Genomic DNA, 19,016 nt, shown 5'->3' with positions numbered 1-19,016 from the left:
TTCCGTGGGCTGCTCGGGATATGCATATCCCTGTTTCTTTCCTACACTTCTGCCATGGCATCATCTTGCAGGGCAGAAGCAATTCTCACTTGCCAAAGCTGTCTAAACAGGCAGCAGCCACAGCAGGGCTGCAGTGAGTAAGAGCAGTTAAACACTGCCCAGCCCTCGCGATATCCCTCACGTGCTCTCACTGGAATTTCCCCCCTGCTCTGGTATATGCTGTCTCACTGCAAGACACCCCATGGAAGATGTATCTTTCCTTCCTCCAAAGCATCTGTTGAGGCTGCTGACAAAAAGCAGGATATTGTTTTTGATGAAGCCTGATGTCTTCTGCTCTGCGGCAATCTAATAAATACATGTTAATAGAGTTAACTTGAAATCCCTGACACAGTGACTATTCGGTGCTTCTTCTAGATATTAGTTCTCTTTCCAGTTAGAAAGAAAAAAAGAAAGAAAAAAGGAATCACCATGGCTGATATTTGCACACTGACACCATTATTCAGTTGAGTAGAACTCTCATATCACTGTGCATGTTTGACCACAAACCAGTGGTTTCTTTTTTTTTTTAACTGTACAACAGTTCTCAGTAAAAATGATCACACCATGAATTTACGAGATGCAGCTATCCAAGACGATGTATTTTGTCTTTTACTGTGGCTAAAAACGTTTTTATCTAGATGCAAAGATGCTGAGACATCCTGGAAAAAGTAGAGATTGATGTCGATGTGGAAGAGGAACCTGAGAATTAACTAACAGATTTGGGAAACATCTGTGTTCTGCTTATGAAGAGTAAACAGAAAAAAAAACCAAACCCAGAGTGTTTTATGAAAGCTCAGTAAGCAAAAAAAAAACCCCAGCCAAGTCCCGAACAAAAAAGCCCAAAACCCAATAACCCAGCCTGAAATGAGAAAGGGCAGAGTCCAGTTCTAGTTCAAAAGCAATTATAATTTCTCAGTCAGAGCCCAGTGCAAACTGGAATTAGCTATGGCTTGATTTACAGGGGATCATAGGACTGTTGTGCATTTTCCTGCTGATTTCAGAGAGGAGGGGAAATAAGGAACTTTGCTTTCAGTCTGTAATTAGACTTTTTAAGAAGCCAATTCTGGATGTTTTCTTTCTTTAACTATTCATTGGGATGTTCTACCCGTGGAGCCCTCCAGACCATACTCTTCAGTTTCTCACCAGGTTTTGAAGACAGAGGCATTATTCCAATCTCAAAAGCTTTCTCCTGAATTTCCCAAACAGATTCTCAAAGGTTTTCATTTTACAGCAGAAAAATTTGAAAGTTAAAATCAAATACTAAAAAAAAAAACATTAGAAGTTTATGGGATACTTGTTTTCTTGAGGTGGGTAGGACTGTTGCAATCTGCCTCCTTAGTTACGTATTTCAGCTAAACGTGCACCCTGTGTGTGGGAAGTTGTCAGCAAGACGTGTTTGTGGTAAACGCTCCTGAAGTTTGCACACACAGCTCAAATGCACTTCAAGTGGGCCTGATTTCTGTGCAAAAAACTTAAGCAGCCCTAAAAATGACGTGGAAAGTTGGAGGGGATTTTGCCCATTAGAGCTCAGATTTAAGCCCTAATGAACAGACCGGAGTTGTGGTACTGGCTCAGGGGTAGCACAACTGGTAGTTGTGTTTTCCTGCTCCAAGGGCAACTCCAGTACAGGGGAAAAAACAGATTTAGACTAACTCAAAGGCAATATATGTTTCCTTCTCCTAGCTCATTTATCCTACATCTACCATATAAGCTTAGAAATCGCAATTTAGAGTAAAATCTCTTAGGACAACCAATAACCCACCTTCAGAAACACCATTTAAGGAGTTGGTAGTCTGATACAATCCACATAATAGATAGAAAATGAAATAGGTGAGAAGTTAAAACGGGGAAAAGAAGTAAGAAAAATAGTATGTAGCTAAACCATTGTGTCATCCCAGAATTTGAAGGATGCTTTCTGTTTGAAACATGGCTAAACTGCAGAATGCTGCAGATGTAATTAAGATATTATTGCGTTGCATTTCCTCCCCAGGTGTCAGAGAAAAACAGTGCCTGAATGAAGGACAAATTTGAAAGCAAAAATAGAAAAAAAGAAGACAACCTAAGCACAGACATACTGCAGAAATCATAAAAAAGGAGAAGTAGTGACTGAAATAATCGACAGGGCCAATGAATTATCATTGCCAAGGAAATCTTGACTCCTCTATCCAAATGAACTGACTGTAATAGTAAAGACTTACTCATTCCTTCCAACACACAGCTGGATTTAACAGCCCTTGTGGGATGCGAGCAGAGGACAGCACTCTCCAAAATGGGAAGCAGGCCCCAGGTCCAACACGCAGTCCCCTTGGCTCCTGCTCTGCTCCCTCCCACCCATTTGAGATGACCAAACCCACCTTCTTGTGGGATGCCACAGCCCCTTTCCGTGCCTCTTCCCAGATCTCCTTCGCTTATTTGCCTAGAACTTGCTGTACTGTAGGTCTTCAGCTGTGGCTCTGTCCATACCCACAGGAAGGCACAAACTTGGCATTCATAACTGTCTGTGTTCAGCTTCAGCGGAGTCCAAGCATCGTTAAGCACTTAGTGCAAGAATGATAGCTTACAAAAGACCTTGATAAGCCAAAAAAACACCCCCAAACAGATTATGCTTAGCTAATGTTTCTCAGGAAGAGCTGAAATAAATCTGCTCTATCTTCATGTACATACATCACTGCACCTCTACCTTTGGGCAGGAAAATTAAATCAGCTCCCAAGACTTTATCCTCTTTTATGCTCTGCTACAATCATGGAAAGTAGCGATAGGAGCAAAAACTTCTCATGTCTTTTCATTATTCCAATCAACCAATGAAATCCTTGTTGTAGATGCTTTGATTTGCAGGTACCATCACTGCTGCTTCTGATCTTAATGAAATGATAACATGATTGTTTCGTGAGCCTGTTTTCTCCCATGAATCATTCTCCTTGGAGTCCTTTATCAGACAGGAGCTACCCAATGTAGACCTGAAATACGACTGTTGCTGTTATCTCTTGGTGTTAGTTGTTGATGTCATTGCACTCCTTTTTACTCTGAACAGGTTTACATCTTGATACCTAGGCACATGCTGAGCACTGTGTTCATGCTTGTAAGACACCTTGCTTGTCCTACATGGCACCTGACAGGCCTTTTACTGCACCAGCCCAGCATGATGTTGCCAACTCTGCGCAATTTCTGGGGATGCAGACACCTGTTGACCTCCTGGGGGGAACTAGCCCACTATCTTGTCCTACAGAGCATGAATAGAAGGTGTTTCCATTGCAGTCCCGCTGTTCTCTGCTCCTTTTGCACTTCTTGGCCCTTTTGCACCTTCTTGGCCCCTTTACTGCCTGGATGCTGAGGAGAGCTCTCCATTTGGATTCCTGGTAGCCCTGCTTGGGCCCCAGCCCACCCGCTGCTGACTGCACACACTTGGTTATTGCTTTGGAGGATGGCCAGTGAAATTGTGAAGTTTTTCATCTTCCTTCAGCTGCAGTTGGCTTTGGTTTAGGGCAGAAGATATGAAAGTGGCTTACAGGGGATTAGCTTTAGTGCCAAGCCCCTCCCAGCTCTTTGTTATATTGAGTTTAGTTGACTTGCTTTGACTTTTGCTCTCATGTGATTTGATCTGTGCACCAGTCTCCTTTGTGTGTGTTAGCAGTCTGACCTCATTTTTGTCAAGTTATTCCTAGTTTTTAAATTTAATTAAGTACTCTGTTTGCTGAAACCTTTGCTGTTTTCTACCCAGATGAAGCAAAAGGGGAAGCACAGCCTTATGAAGCAAATGTGATGAAGAACGAGTGGAGGTTGCTCATATTTGTTAGGAAGGTGTTTTCCAGTCTCGGGAATCCCCCCATGGAGTTAATTGGGTTTTTGTGTTCCAGTTCACACGAAAATGGTTGCCCCTTCACTCCTCAGCCATCTTGTGCAAGGTGCAGCAGACTGCAATATCACAGACAATATTTGGGATATTGGCACACCAGTGGCTTCTGAAGCAGCCTCACGTTCCTTCCAGCCTTCCTGGTGCCCTCTTCTCTGCCTCTCCACCTGTGTTAAATCACAATGTGCTCTCCTGCGTGGGCAAGCAATGTCACGTAACGGATGGGAACTCCTTTGTTTTGCTGAGAGGAAGTACTGCAAACATGCAAATACCTGAACTCAGAACCGTGGAGCTTCCCACACCCATTTCATGAGCTTTCCCCTGCTGACCCGGGCACCACCGCACTACGGTTACCGTACCCGCTGGCTTAGGTGGGAGGGTGAGCTGGGAATGCCCCAGTGGTTCCAGTACAGGTTGAAAATCTCATTTCCTGAAGGCCAGCTATTCTGTTTCAGGTAGGTTCCCAAAGGCAACAACCTGAGGAGGTACAAGTTCACACCACTATCACAGACTTTCATTACCACTACTCTTATAATCGGATTGCCAATACAAGAGGGGCCAGTCACCAGCACGTAAGACTTGACATAACTCTTGCAGACAGATTCTAATCTGATTTTGGTTCCCTTAGTATGATGATCTGATACTAGAGGATCCTTATGCAGAGAGATCTAAAGCCTGTTAGTTGTATAACCCTTCCATTTAGTTGGATCTCACCAGATTGTGCCAGCTTTTTCTCCTCCAGGAACGCTGCCGGGCAGTGAGGAATAGCAATTTGCATAAAGATCCTAGAGGCATGAAAAATATGTGTTCAATATGCTGTGCAGGTAAGAAAAAGGAATCACACATGCAGGTTGCAAGGGCTGCTACAAGGTTTACTTAGGGCTATATAGACCCCCTTGGAAAGAGAACTTTTGCAAGCCTCTCACACAAACTGGGCAAAGATATTAAAATCATCACTGACAAAAATAAGCACAAGTTCCCACCCAGGTCCCTCCACCACAAAATGTTCTTTTATCCCCTCCAAAAGGCCATTGGTTACTGCACTCTGTGTGTCAAGGGATTCTGAACCGTAAAGGATGACAGAATTACAGAATTGTTGGAGTTGGAAGGGACATTCTAGAGACCATCCAGTCCAACTCCCCGGCCAAAGCAGGGTTGCCCAGAGCACATCACTCAGGGCTGCATCCAGGTGGGGCTTGAAGATCTCCAGAGAAGGGGACTCCACACCCTCCCTGGGCAGCCTATCCCAGGGCTCTGCCACCCTCACTGTAAAGAAGTTCTTCCTCAGATTTGAGTGGAACTTCCCATGTTCCAGCTTGTGCCCGTTGCCCCTCGTCCTGTCACTGGGAACCACTGAAAAGAGTCTGGCTCCATCCTCCCTCAAACCGCCCTTTAGATACTGATAAGCATTAATCAGGTCTCCCCTCAGCCTCCTCTTCTCCAGGCTAAAGAGTCCCAGCTCTCTCAGCCTTTCCTCACAAGAGAGGTGCTCCAATCCCTCAATCATCTTTGTTGCCCTGCGCTGGACTCTCTCCAGCAGTTCCCTGTCTCTCTTGAACTGGGGAGCCCAGAACTGGAGGCCAGTTGTGGCCTCCCCAGTGCAGAGCAGAGGGGGAGAATGACCTCCCTCCACCTCCTGGCCACACTCTTCCCTATGCAGCCCCAGGTCCCGTTGGCCCTCTTGGCCACAAGGGCACATTGTTGGCTCATGGATAGTTTACTGTCCACTGGGACCCCCAGATCCTTTTTCTCAGACGTGCTTTCCAGAAGGTCCACACCTAACCTCTATTGGTGCCTGGATGGCGAAGAAGTTTTTAGCAAAGACAACCAATGAAGATAATTTTGGTATCAGCTGTATGGAAAATACTTCTCAGAGATACTGTGTTAGAGCAGAAGGCATATTTCCTCCTTTTTAGTTTCTGGTGAAAAACAGAACTTTGAAAGTAATTGACGATAACAAAAGAGCAATGGTTCTGATGGGTAAGCTCTTGTGGCTGGTATTGCCAAGCCCCATATCTCCCGTGAGAAAATCTTCTCAGAGTTTCATCCAGTTCCAGAGATTCAAGGTGCTCAGCTGGTCTGAATAAAACCTGAGCTGAGCTTCCAAGTTTTGGGGCACCCCAGACTCCAAAACATTCTAATATTTCCTTTCTCTTTTTGCTGTCAGAGAGGAATATTCTCGTTACTGTAGAAACACTCAGATGTGAATGTTTTCAGTTCATTATCTCTTCACAGTTTCAGGAGCCCACAGAAGGGAGCGAGTGTTGTGGGAGGTAGCCAGTGATGAACTAAGACAGAACTAGCAGGCTTCTCTGTTAGGAAATGCTCCTGTTTTGAATTAAAAACCTATCTATTTGAAACAGAATCTGCCTCTCTTTTTGGACAACAGTACCGTGTGCGTCTGAACAAGGACCAGAGGAAATTATTAACAACAGGATTTAACTGTGCGACGTCATTGTAGCTCTGTAACAGCAAAAGAGTCACTAATGAGCAATGATATTTCAGTTGCCATAAAATGCAGGCAGGTAATTAGAAATTATTTCTCTCAGTTTTTACACCCAGTTTTTATGTTTTGAATATGTTTTTTTTTTTTTTTTTTTTTTTGAAAGGGAACAAAAGACTACCATCTGGGGGCCCAAATACATAGATAAAAATACAGAATTTCAAAACGTTTGCCATTCTGGGTTCCTCTTTTTTGTTATCTGATTTGTAACATGGAAGAGGATTTTAGAGTAAACAGCATACTTATGTATTTTAATCTGCATATATATTTTCACTTTCTAATATAAGTCTTTGTACCCCTTTAAATAAGCCCATCTAATTCTCCAGAATAATAAGAAAGAAATATTTACTTTCTGTCTGTCATAGCACAACTTTTGACCAAACCGATATAACTTCATGGTAGTTATCTTTCACTGAATATCTGCTTTTCCGTACTACGAAGCCTTGAGTTGACAGCAAAATAAGTTGGCTATCCATGCTAGGACATGGAATCTAACTCTAAGTCTTTATTTCAGGCAAGCGTTAATTATTATGTAATTTTAGTGACACTAATAACAATTTAGATATGCAATTATTTTCCCCCTGCTTCCTATTAAAAGGCTGTAATTTATTCCACTGGAGATTGATTTTTTTCCTCTTGTGACTCCTTCCCTTGTAGGTGTGGATAAAAAAAACCTGCTTCAAATATTCTACGAAATAAAATGCAGTGATGCTCTAATTGCCTGGTAAGATCCACAGGACGACAATAACTTGGGATTTCGGAAAAGAACTCGGAAAGGAAGCAGAAGCGTAAAAAAGGCCCAGTAACATGTTTCTACAGGAGTTCAGTCTTGCACGTTGAGACAAGCTTTGCAACAAACAAGCAAATTTGGAGTTATTTTTTGCATTAAAGCCACGAGAGCGGGTGTTGCTCCATTGCTCATTACACAAGGGTGACAGCGCTGGCACCGATGCGTTGCAGCAGCAACGTCCCCTGAAGGAGCCAGGAGGCTCTGGGGTCTGAGGAGCCCAGGGCATCCTCCTGCCAGGGATGCTGCTCCACAGAGGCTGCTCATTTCTAACGTGAAGGAGACAAAAGTCATGCTGCAGACCATCCTGGGGAAGCTCCAGAGGTAGTCAACCCAGAGCGGTGCAAACAGAGCCGAGGTCAAGCCCCTTCTCTGAACTCCAGGAAATATTGGCCATGCTGTTTTGCTGGAGCCAAGCTCTCCTCTAATATAGCTCATTATGGCAGTGAATATTTCTGGCAAGCTCATTACCAAGGTCATCACGGTAAACAATAACCAAGAGCGAGAACGGTCTTTGGTATGCTATGCAAATCAAAGTTTTACCTACAAAATTAAGGCAATTAGACCTATAGGGAAAGTACATCTGTAACCAGTATAACTGCCTGCAAAATCCCTAGGGTAAGTTCAGTTTTATCAGCAGAAAAAGCCACTTCCTCACTCCATGCCTGCAGGATAACTGATATGCAATATTGGCGAGCAAGGTTCAAACCCTCCAGGCTTACAGTACCAGAGGGCATGGTACCATAAAGGATCACAGAATCACAGAATGGTTGGAGTTGACTCCATCCTCCTTCAACCCACCCTTTAGATACTGATAAGCATTAAGAAGCTCTCCCCTCAGCCTTCTCTTCTCCAGGCTAAAGAGTCCCAGCTCTCTCAGCCTTTCCTCATCAGGGAGATGCTCTAATCCCTTAATCACTTAGGTCACTTAGAAGTTTTTTGAATCTACATAATCTTCTAGCTGAATCTGACAAAAGTCCAGACAGCAAACATCTTTCAGTTTCGGACAGGAAAATGTCATCCCCACTTTGCAACTGGATAAATTTAAGCACAAAGAAATTCAGCAGAACTATTCTGAAGGTGCCATGACTTGTGCCTTTAAATCTCTTTCTCAGTCCTACATTTCTTGTATAACCACCTGCCCTAAACCAGGCTGCTAGAACAGTTTCTGTGCTTGAGTACAGAGAGGCAGCAGTAGCTGCATCTCATCTATACGTAGACCTGTAGATAAGTATGGAGTATTTTTACAAGCACCTTTTTTTTTACTGTTATAGCTTACTTTTGTGACAGATGGAAGTCTACACAGACGAGAGAGCATCTGCAGAAGAGTCAATAATGTTTGTTTTGCACAAATGCCAGTCGGGTCAATCAGTGAACTGTTTCGGAATTGCTGTTCCCAAACGAGACTTTGCCAGCCTGCAGAGTACTGTGCAGTGATTTAACCTTAAAGACAACTTTGTGGTTGGGCAAATTCCAGCAAATATGTTCCCATTGCTGATGAACAACTTTAAAAAATCAGCTAACAGGATGTACTGATAAACACCACAACATCAGCCAAAAGCTTACTATTGCTTTTCATGAAGCCCATATAAATAATTTTAAAATAAACATCTGGCAATTTCCCAACTTAGAGTCATAGAATCAGAGAACTTCTACCAACCTTCTCTGACAATTCATAGAAACAGGACAGTCTGTAAAGGGCAGTTTTTGGGGGTGTTCATTGGGGAACGTTCTTATTTGAATCAGAGACATTAGGTTTGGGTTTCTGAGCAGTCTGACATCGGCATCTATATTGTCCCCAAGTCAGGTAGCGGGTGTGGTGATGTTCCACTTCACACTCTTAAACCCAAACAGAGCAGAGAGTTTAACTGCTGAGCCACAGGGACAGTCGTGTGCTGTGAGCCAGAGGCCGATCCTCAGGAGACAAAGCAGGGCAGATTCCCGGTGGCTTTCTGAAAATCTGAACAATAAGATCCTCTAAGTGGGTAAAGTCCTAACCTTGCCAATGTATTTGCCCCCTGGGATAAGGGTGAAGCTGGATTTCACCCCGCTGCTTGAAACAATTTCAGAAGTGCCACCGTTTGACATGGTTGGCAGTGAGATCCAGCAAGTGTAAACTGACCTGCCTGCTAATTTAATTCAGGAGAAATGTCATGCAGGGCTCACACCAGTGCTATAAAAAGCCATTGGGAAGTTGGACTTCAGAAAGGGCACTTGGCACTAGGTGACCCAGAGCAACTACGAGCTGAGCCTCACACACAGCAATGACCATCTACAGCCCAGGCTGGAGGCACCAGCAAAGCTGAACTTCCCAGGGAGGAGCAAGCAGAAACCTTGGGAGTGTTTCCATGATCAGCTTGGAGCTGTGCTTGGGGAAGAGGAAGAGTGGGAGAGGAGGAAGGGGTGCCCTGCACTGAGCAGCACCAGCTTCACTTGGAACCGTGTCCCGCAGCATCCTGAGGGATTCCAAACCATCCCAGCAGGAGAGAAAGCAACAAGGACAAAGACACACGAGCCCAACTTTGGGGCCACTGTGCGTCCCCCCTGGCCAGGACTCAGCTCAGGAGAGCTGGGAGCCCAGCAAGCAGGTCCCAGAGGAGCAGGTAGGGGCTGCGAGGTGGTCGCCCACCCCACCAGCACCCCCAGCCCAGAGCTGCAGGCAAAGCAGCACCTTCCAGCACCCCGTGATGTCATTCAGGTCACCCTGCAGATGTAAACACGGCTGGCGCGGTGCAGCCGGGACACTCCACTTCCTCCTGACAGCACGGCTGCACTTGGCTGGGTTTCTGCCCGAAAAGGTAAGGCTGCTTTTAAACTCCCTCTTTTGATATCTAGAACCCAGGGTAACCAGCCTGCGCTGGTTCCTACAAAAACCTTTGCGCTCCTCGGGCTTTTTCTTAGGGGTTGGCTCTTGCCAGGAGGAGATTTGTGGCACTTTGAGGCTTGAAAAAAACCAGCAGCCCTCCTTGCGCGCCAATACTCTGTACGAACACATGGAGGAGTGGAAACAGCAGCCGTGTGAAAGAGCAAAACATTAGAGAGTGGGCAATTAGCGGTTCTCCAACTGCTCTCCAGTGGCATTCCTAGGCACAATTTCTTCTTTTTTTTTTTCTTTTTTTTTTTTCGCCTGATTTCTCAGGGAATATCTTTTCTTTTAAAATCAGATGTGGCAGTAAAGGAAACTTGCAAATCTGTTTTTTCTAACGGTGATTTATATTGCCCTTAAAAAAAAATATCGACGTGCTGCCTGTTTTTGTGCCATCCGATGCTCTTTGACCAAATTGCAACAGTAGGAAATTAATATTAGTCAGGGGGACACAATATGACAGAAATAGCAAGATTGCTTGGACTTGGTTTTGTTTCCGTTGATGAGAATCCTGAGGCAGTTTTAATGCATAAATCAGACTGGAGTCTCTGGTCTGGATTGAAACTGAACTTCATGGACTGGAGCTTTTAAACTGTACTTTGTAGAAGGTGGTTTAGGGACGGGCTTGCATTCGCTTGCAGGGGCAGCTCAGCTCTGAAGGGAGCTCAGCAAAATGGCACACAGGCAGTTTGGCAATTGTAGACAGGACTCACAGTAGGTGGACCCCGAATCTGAGATTTCTGAAAGTAAATCAAAAGGCAATCTCACCAAAGGTGAGTCAGTAGGGTGAGATCTTGGCTTGCCGCGTATTTATGTAGGAGAGGACTCCGGCAGCAGGCTGGAGCCGTAGGATGTGTGAATTAAGAGTGTGGTTTTTGTCCAAGGGTGTGTTTTCTGGTGTCAAGTGAAAGTGCTGGGACCTTGGATCCAGGGAAAACCTCACCAGCCATGGGAATAGCATCCCTGATGCCATTCCATCTGCAGGACAGCCCTGGAGCAGCCTGGAGCAGGGGCTCCGGCCAGGCTGCCGGCGTCCTGCTGAGTGCGTGCCCTGCTCCTTCAGCTGCTGGAGCTGCAGAAGTGAGAATTAAGACTAGGGCTGCAAATCGAAAACAGCTCATGACAACACATCAGACAACCCAGATCTGTTCTTTTTTTTTTGTGGAAGAAGAAAACCAGAAAAAGTACCCTTAACTGTAGAACTTTCCACTTCTGACTGCGGAGGTTTCACACCAAAGTGCGAGTGCAATAGCGTGAGATGTTCACATCCATGCAATGGGGACAGAGTTTAGAGGCATTTGTGTCTTAATCAAATCAATTAACCCAACCACTGATGGGCATGCCAGAAAGATCCAGGACTCTGGAATGACATTCCTGTGCTTCTCAGTCCTATCAAGATGAACGCCTTTTTCCTAGAATTGCCACGTTTAGTTTCCAAATGTCCGGCTACGTGTAATAATGTGCACCCTTAATTACGTCCTTAGTGTGACAGCCTCAGAAATACAGACTCAAATTGAAATGTAAAAAGCAGTACTTGGCTGACACTGTATTTATTTACTACCAATTTTTCTTAAAATTTCCTATTCTGAAAACAACGTTGCAGTAGGAGCTGCCTCCCTGCGAGATGTAAATAAGCCCTGATAAAATCTGGTGGAGTTTTTCAGCCTTCTACCTTTGCTGTACACACATCATGCAGGGAATTACTTTGCTTTCTTAACGGCTTTGGAGACCTAATTTCAGGCAGACATTCTGTGGTATCTCTGTGTGGCTGCTTTTGTGTGCAGGTGGGAAGATAAGGGGACAGTGTAGGACTAAGCTTCAGTCTGAATAAGAGACGTGGGAGGAAAGGCAGAAACACAGTCATTTTGTAGTCCCCTGTGCATCTGCCTGGGTGCATTTTGTCTAAAGAGATGGTTTAATCTCATTAGGGTTTTATGACTCTGTAATTAAGTCATTCATTCTCAGAAAGCAGCTTGTTCTGATGAGCCAGCAGACATCACCCATGTATATATTAATTGTGTTAATGCTTTTGGTCAGGTCATTCTGCTCAGGCCACTCCATTGTAAATGGCCTGACCCCAAATTCATTGAATTCAAAGGGGAGACTTTTTCTCACTCCATGGCCCATGTCTCCTGCTCATCAACCCTGGTGTTACATCTGCTCGGGTGGTGGGGATGGGACACCACCTGCATTTCCACAGGTTGGGTTGTATTACCTTTTGATTCCAAGGTTGGAAGCAGCTCCCTGGTCTCCAACAAAGCCCAGCTTTTCAGGATGCTTCTACCTGTAAATACCAGCAACCTGGGAGTGTTTTTTTCGCTAACATCAGTTATTCAGCAACACGAGGTTTTTCAATTTGGGGTCACCCTAGAAGACAGCCACACGAACTGATGAGAACATAATCACACCACCGCCTCTGCTTCCGGTCACTGGTCCCTTGAGGGTTAGAAAACTACCTTAAAGAGGCCAAAGAAATGAAATCTTGATTAACTCTGACACCTTGTGGACAATTAGCAGACGGAGAAGAAGCCCAAGGGGGAACCTCTTCATGCTGTGGGCTCCACCAGGGGCCCAGTTGGCCCAGCCCTGTGCTCGGCTGCACGACTGGGCATAGCTTGACGCAATCAGAAAGCGATGGCTGAATTCTGACATCAAGCATGTGCACTCAGTATCACCCTCGTGTTACAGCAGACACATCCTGGACATGCCAGTTTGCCCTAAATGGCTCTATTTAGCGGCCACTTTGAGTCAGCAGCCTGAACTTGATTATCCTGATTGCTGACACTGCGGTCGGGTCCTTAGCTGTCACATGAAATGTAAATAAGGGCTAACTGTATCTAGGGACCTCAATAAGCAAACTGACTATTATGACTCATTTGAACCGAAGAACATGCATCCACTGCCCAGCATTTAAATATGAGCCTGTCCTTAACATAGAACATTTTGCAAATGTGTCTAATCCTCCGTGGTTTCAACGGCCACCTAGCACTTGTGGTTTTGGGGGAGCACCAGCCAGTCAGCCTAACCTTGACACCCGAGGGACACCAGGCAGCTAATAACTTTGAAAGTGGCTCTTTAATGGCTTCTTGGCAAAGTGGGTGGTCACCTGAAGGGACAGAAATGGGGTGCAGTGAGCAGGGATCTAATTGGAGACAAGGGCAGCAGACAGTATGTCCAGCTAGAGATGCAGGCGAACCAGGTGGAAAGAGATCACAAACCTTCAGAGTACCAGGAAATCACAGCATTCTCAAGAAATGGGACGTAACCTGAGTTTACTGCTCTGAGAAGCAACACCTTGAGTGAACACCCCAGTGCTCAGCTCCATGCCCTGTCCACTCCCTGGTCCAGTGCCCTGAGGAGCACCAGAAAGGAGAGCGGGAGGCCTCCAACGTTGCTTCTCAGACTAGTGGAGATAAGGCCTTGGGCCAGATGCATCTCTCCCCCTCATTTCCAGCACCTTTTGAGCCCACTTCCCTCCTCATGGACATGTTCTGGCCTTGTGATAGGAGCCAGGCTGTGGTGTCGTGGGCTGGGGGCAGCTGGAGACACCCCACCACAGGGCAGAGCATCTCATCCCAGAGCTGCCATGGGTGAGGGTTACTGGGAGTGAAATTTAGACTGGAAGAATTGCCCTGGAGGGACAAAACCAGCCTGGGAGGCGTGCTCTGATGCACCTGGCCTCCATGTGTTCGTGCCATCTTGGTGAAGGGAGGGGATTAGATAGAGTGTTTCTCCACTGCAGCATTTCTTTGATGTTTGGTGCAACTGAAGGATGTAGCCCAGTTGCTAAAGCCGAGGGTGCTGCCGGAGATAAACATGCAGACCTTGCTTTTTGAAGACCGTGAGAAAATGTAAGACAAGTTTAAAAAGAAAAGCAAGAAACTCGGCGGCAGCAGCAGCATCTGTCTGGGGAGGCTGCAGGAGCAGTGGTTTGGCAGCCCTGCTCACCCTCAGCATCAGCCAGAGCTTCTGCACCCACGGGTGGAGGTGGCTTGTGTCCCACCCTGGGACCTTGCCGCTTCTGGGTGTTTCTGGGGCCTGAATTACAATCCTTCCATAGCAGCCCTGAACAGTGTCGGCACAAACTGCCAAGACCAAATACCGCAACGATTCACAAGCTGAAAAAACAGCTATTTGTGTTCTTTGTCACTTGAGAGGTCTAAAACGCTACTCTTTTTTTTTTTTTTGGTAACTTGAAGGAAAAAGCATTAGTAACAGGGTGTGAGTTACTAATATCTACCTACAGAGACACTTTTTCTGGCAAATGCCCCTTGCCAGTGGTAGAGGAAATGAGTCAGAAGGAATGAATCAGTGTCTGCAGTGCCACATGAAATAGGAAGCTGATACTCAATTTTAACCATTGTATTAGACACGGGAGGGAATCACTATAATGAGAAAATTATGACCCTATGGGGGAATACCTGATAAAACCAAACTCCTCCTGCCTGTGCTGCCTTAGTGAGGACAAGTCCCCGTTACAAAAGGTGGCAAAAGAAAGATGGCCCAACAGTTCAACATGTGACATTTAGCCATTCCTACTTATCTGAATCAAAGGAGAGCCAGAAATCGGAAGCATCTAAAACTAAAATTATATGATGGTAAAAAGTGTTCAACTGAGGCCACCAGGGTGATGAGAAATGGAAGCTGGTGATCTGACTAGGTCTCTGCTTGTTACATTAGCTTAAATACATGGCAGCAGACTTCGGGGGCACTGGCTGTACTTATAACAGTTGAACCTCTCAAGCTTGGTCCCTACAACCCTTTTCCACGTGGCCTGTCCCCATCATGCCAGAGAAGGTGGATCCATGAGGTCCACTGTTGGGTCAGGAGAAATGCCACCCACACAATGCCTAACCTGCAGGTATTATTCAGTGGTCGGCACCACACTTTGATGGTTGGGCCATGTGGTTACTCACACACTGAAGCTGGGCTATGGCACATCTACCCAGAGACCAAATCACAGATGACCTCGAGCTGCCAAAAGGATAGGCAGCTTCTCCTGCTCCTCTGTTAGTAGTAAGACGCATGTTCACCCATGCTTATGGCACTCAGACAGCCCAGCAAGGGGACTGACACGACAGGAATGGTCCTTCACCTCTGCGTGAATAGTGGGAGACCTCCAAAAGGGCACCTTTGAATAAGACAGCAGGATGTTTTATACAGAAGACATTTCCAAACCTCTACTTTGTACCGAACAGTCAAATGGGAAATGCAAATGTGAATATCAAAAGCTCTTGCAGTGCTTTTGCCTTTACAGCCCCTGTTTTTGTTCTCTACAGGAATAACCCACCTACCCTATACCACAGCAGATGTTTCCAGCAGCCCAGTCATGATGCAGACCAACCAGGACTGCCCCAATCACAATATAACATTCAAAAGCAACCTGTACGCAGCCACTTACACCATCATATTCATCCCTGGCCTCCTGGCAAACAGCGCTGCCTTATGGGTCCTGTGCCGCTTCATCAGCAAGAAGAACAAAGCCGTCATCTTCATGATCAACCTGGCCATGGCCGACCTGGCTCACGTCCTCTCGCTGCCACTGCGTATATACTATTACATAAACCACACCTGGCCTTTTGCAAGATTCCTTTGCTTACTGTGCTTCTACCTGAAGTACCTCAACATGTACGCCAGCATTTGCTTCCTCACCTGCATCAGCATCCAGAGGTATTTCTTCCTGTATCAGCCGTTCAAAGCCAAGGACTGGAAGCGGCGGTACGACATAGCCATCAGTGCCGTGGTGTGGCTCTTCGTGGGGGTAGCGTGCTTGCCATTCCCCATCATGCGCAACTTCGGCATGGCCAACAGCACCAATACCTGCTTTGCCGACCTTGAAGTTCGGCAGATCGAGAGCAAGGTGGGCACCGTGTTCATGACAGGCATAGCGGAGCTCTTGGGGTTCATCATCCCGCTCATCATTATTTTATTCTGTACTTGGAAAACAAAAGACTCTCTCCAGAACTTCCAGATACCGATGCAAAACAGCAACGAGAGGCGGAAGGCTTTAAGGATGGTTTCCATGTGTGCCATTGTGTTCTGCGTGTGTTTTGCACCATACCACATCAACTTCTTTTTCTACATGTTGGTGAAAGAAAAGGTCATTACAGACTGCGTCCTGAGCGCCATCACACTCTACACCCAGCCCTTTTGCTTATGCCTTGCGAGTCTGGACTGCTGTTTGGATCCAATCCTCTATTTCTTTATGACTTCAGAGTTTCAAGACCAGATATCAAGGCACAGCAGCATGGTCATCAGGAGTCGGCTCATGAGCAAAGAGAGCGCCTCATCAATTAAGGAATGACAAGAAAGCCAGCTGAAAAGAATTAAGAGAGAATTATTAAGAGATCTGGGACTGTTCTGTGATACTCAATTACCTGCTCCGTTGTGGAAGATCCTGCAAGTTTACTTGGGGGATTTTTGTGGCAGTGGAAATCTTTTGATACATAGAAGATAAAACTCTATTTAAGATCAATGTGTTGGAAGCTAATGAGCAACTCATGACTACACCTACAGCCGTGCCACCCAGGCCTGACCTCCCTGGACTAGAAAAGATAGGAGGGAGCAACAAAACTTTTGCTAGGAGATGGTGGAAAAGTCTCAGAAACTTTTCTTCTGTTTCCCCAACTCCATGGCTCTATCATCAAGCCAAAGACAATCCCACATCCATCCACTGACATACACTGAAGTGCCTTTGCTAAAAACACACAACGTATATGAGAACCTGAAAACGGCCAGTAACAATAAATGGCAGTTTTGGTCTCCACACTCAGGGCTGCAGAGGCATGAAGGTTGGCAGCTTGCTTCAGCAGAGCAGCCCCAGCTTTGAGTGCATCCCATTGGTCACCAAACTTACCTCTGCTTCACCATTCCTGCACTCCCCACCCCACTCTCTTTCATTAATTCCTTCTCACCCTTAATTTTGCTCCTTAATTGGTGACGCATCCCGTAACTTGTACCTACAGCTGGTGCAAGACCCCCTGCAAAACAAATTCTCCTGACAACTCCTCAAACACCCCAGAGAATAGGACCTTCCCTTGCTCTGAGTGACTTTCTTCCCCTCCGGGGGGCAAGGAGGGCATCAGTAGGTGGCCTTCACCTTCAGACCCTGAGGGGCAGGACCACTGGGAGCGCGCCTCAGACTGGGCACAGCGGGACTCAGCATCAGCACCATTGGATTTGATGACTCTGGAGGCACCATTCAAATCCTCGCATGGCTTCTTCAGCTCAGAGGTACCTGTGATGGATCCACCCCGTGAAATCTCTGCTCTATAGGTCCAATTGATAACATCTTTTTAAAAAGAGAGGTGTCCTCACCATGGTGATTTCACTAATAGAGCATAGGCTAATTTCTTATGTAGATTATTCATCATGATTTTTTCTACCAACTCCTCCCATGACCTTAATGTTTACATTTTAATAACTTCATTGGTTATGAAGATAAGAAAAGCAGTAACAGGAAAGGATGCCATTGACCCCTTATTTCAAATTAGTGACAACTTTTCGGCCAAGTTCACACACTTTGTGTAGCATCAAGAGTATCTCCATGACAGCTGAGGTTGTTTTGGCTGAACACAGGCACTGATTTACTGCCTTTAAAATCTTGTGGTTTTTTTTTCAAAAAGAATATGTACAATTCTCAGTAGGCACCAGTGGCAGCATCTTACATGTTTCTGCAAAAATAGAAGAAATACCAGCAACATTCACTAAGTGTATTTTAAATCTAACTACTCAGTTCCCAGCTCAGCCAAAATTTCCTGCATATTATGTTTTCCCATTTGACTATTTTACAATAAAATGGGAAAAAGCAAACAATAGCTAGGTTTAAATAACCATTATACTGGAGTTCCTCTAAAAGACAGTGAACTTACTGATTAAATACAATGAGCTTTTGCAGTTCTTCTCTCATTTGTGAGAAGATGATTATGGGCTACAGTACAGTAAACTTAATCTTACATGCAAATAAGTGAAACCACCAAACTATCCCTATCTGAAAGAAGTAACTTTCACAGAGAGAGTATTATTGCAGGTTTGTCCGGTTTTCTGTTGAAAAAAGCTGCAGAGTAAGCAAATAGTTCATCTCCCACTGAAGTCAATGGAAATGTTTTCTCCAATTTAATTGGCAGTTTGTTATGTCAATGACACACACAGTTGTTTACACACTGCGAGCAGTCCCTTTAAAAATGTGACCAGAGGCTGATGCTCAAGTACACCGTTAAACGTGCATAAGAACATTTTTGTTAATATAGCAATTTTCTCATAAGCTAGACGCTGCATAAAAACGTTTGTGAAAGAGACTTTCAATGATTATTTTGAGGATTTTTATGGACCTTGATCAGCTAGAATGTGACTGGGAGCTGTTTACTTTGATTTCTCTCTCATACAATTGTCCATTTATCAGGTGAAAACAAGTTTGAAAGAACTGTTATGGTAACTGTGTAGCTTGTCCTACATTTTTTTCTTTTCAAAAACTGATGCCTAAAAATAAATACATTTTTGCAAACATAAGTTGAGTTTCATAGTTATCAATTATACCTAGAAAACTGAATGGGATCAGCTCCTCCTTGAAGCAAAGTGTTCAAGTGATGGAGGACATCAACTTTTATTACTCTTAAACAGATTGCTTCCTTGTCTACGGAAAGGTTTTCACCCCACTCTAGTATGACTGGTGTTTATTTTTACTGGATTTTTAAAAACTGCAACACTTCCACCAGATTTACAAGTATTTTGGGGAGAGAAAGGCCCTCCCTGGGAATAGCTGTGGTGCCAGTGGTGCATTACTGGGTGAGGGGAAGTGATTGCTATCATCCCTATGTGCAGCCAGGACCACAGAAACCACGTCTCTCTATCTCACTCAACGATCATTTCGCAGATCCAAATCTACAGGGCTTAAAAAAGTCCTCACACCATTGCTGACAAGACAGGTAAAACAGAAATTGGTCACTACAATCCCCTACATACTGAAAGTTA

At 45.1% G+C, this 19,016-nt stretch overlaps 1 protein-coding gene across 1 annotated transcript; it reads left to right on the top strand.

The window, feature by feature from the left end:
• Positions 1–9,289: 9,289 nt before the first annotated feature.
• Positions 9,290–18,541, top strand: LOC106895454 (putative P2Y purinoceptor 10). The gene is made up of 2 exons (XM_014954888.1): positions 9,290–9,978; positions 15,326–18,541. The coding sequence occupies exon 2, from the start codon at positions 15,376–15,378 to the stop codon at positions 16,348–16,350; it is 975 nt and encodes a 324-aa protein (XP_014810374.1). The 5' UTR covers positions 9,290–9,978; positions 15,326–15,375; the 3' UTR covers positions 16,351–18,541.
• The last annotated feature ends 475 nt before the right edge of the window (positions 18,542–19,016 follow it).

The sequence above is a fragment of the Calidris pugnax genome, unplaced genomic scaffold (assembly GCF_001431845.1).
Source record: "Calidris pugnax isolate Ruff unplaced genomic scaffold, ASM143184v1 scaffold38, whole genome shotgun sequence".
NCBI lineage: Eukaryota > Metazoa > Chordata > Aves > Charadriiformes > Scolopacidae > Calidris > Calidris pugnax.
Note: the sequence above shows the minus strand (reverse complement) of the source record. Positions and strands in the feature narration are given on the sequence as shown.

Coding starts and splice junctions, on each gene's coding strand:
- LOC106895454 (XM_014954888.1), top strand. CDS start 15,376: ATGATGCAGACCAACCAGGACTGCCCCAATCACAATATAACATTCAAA.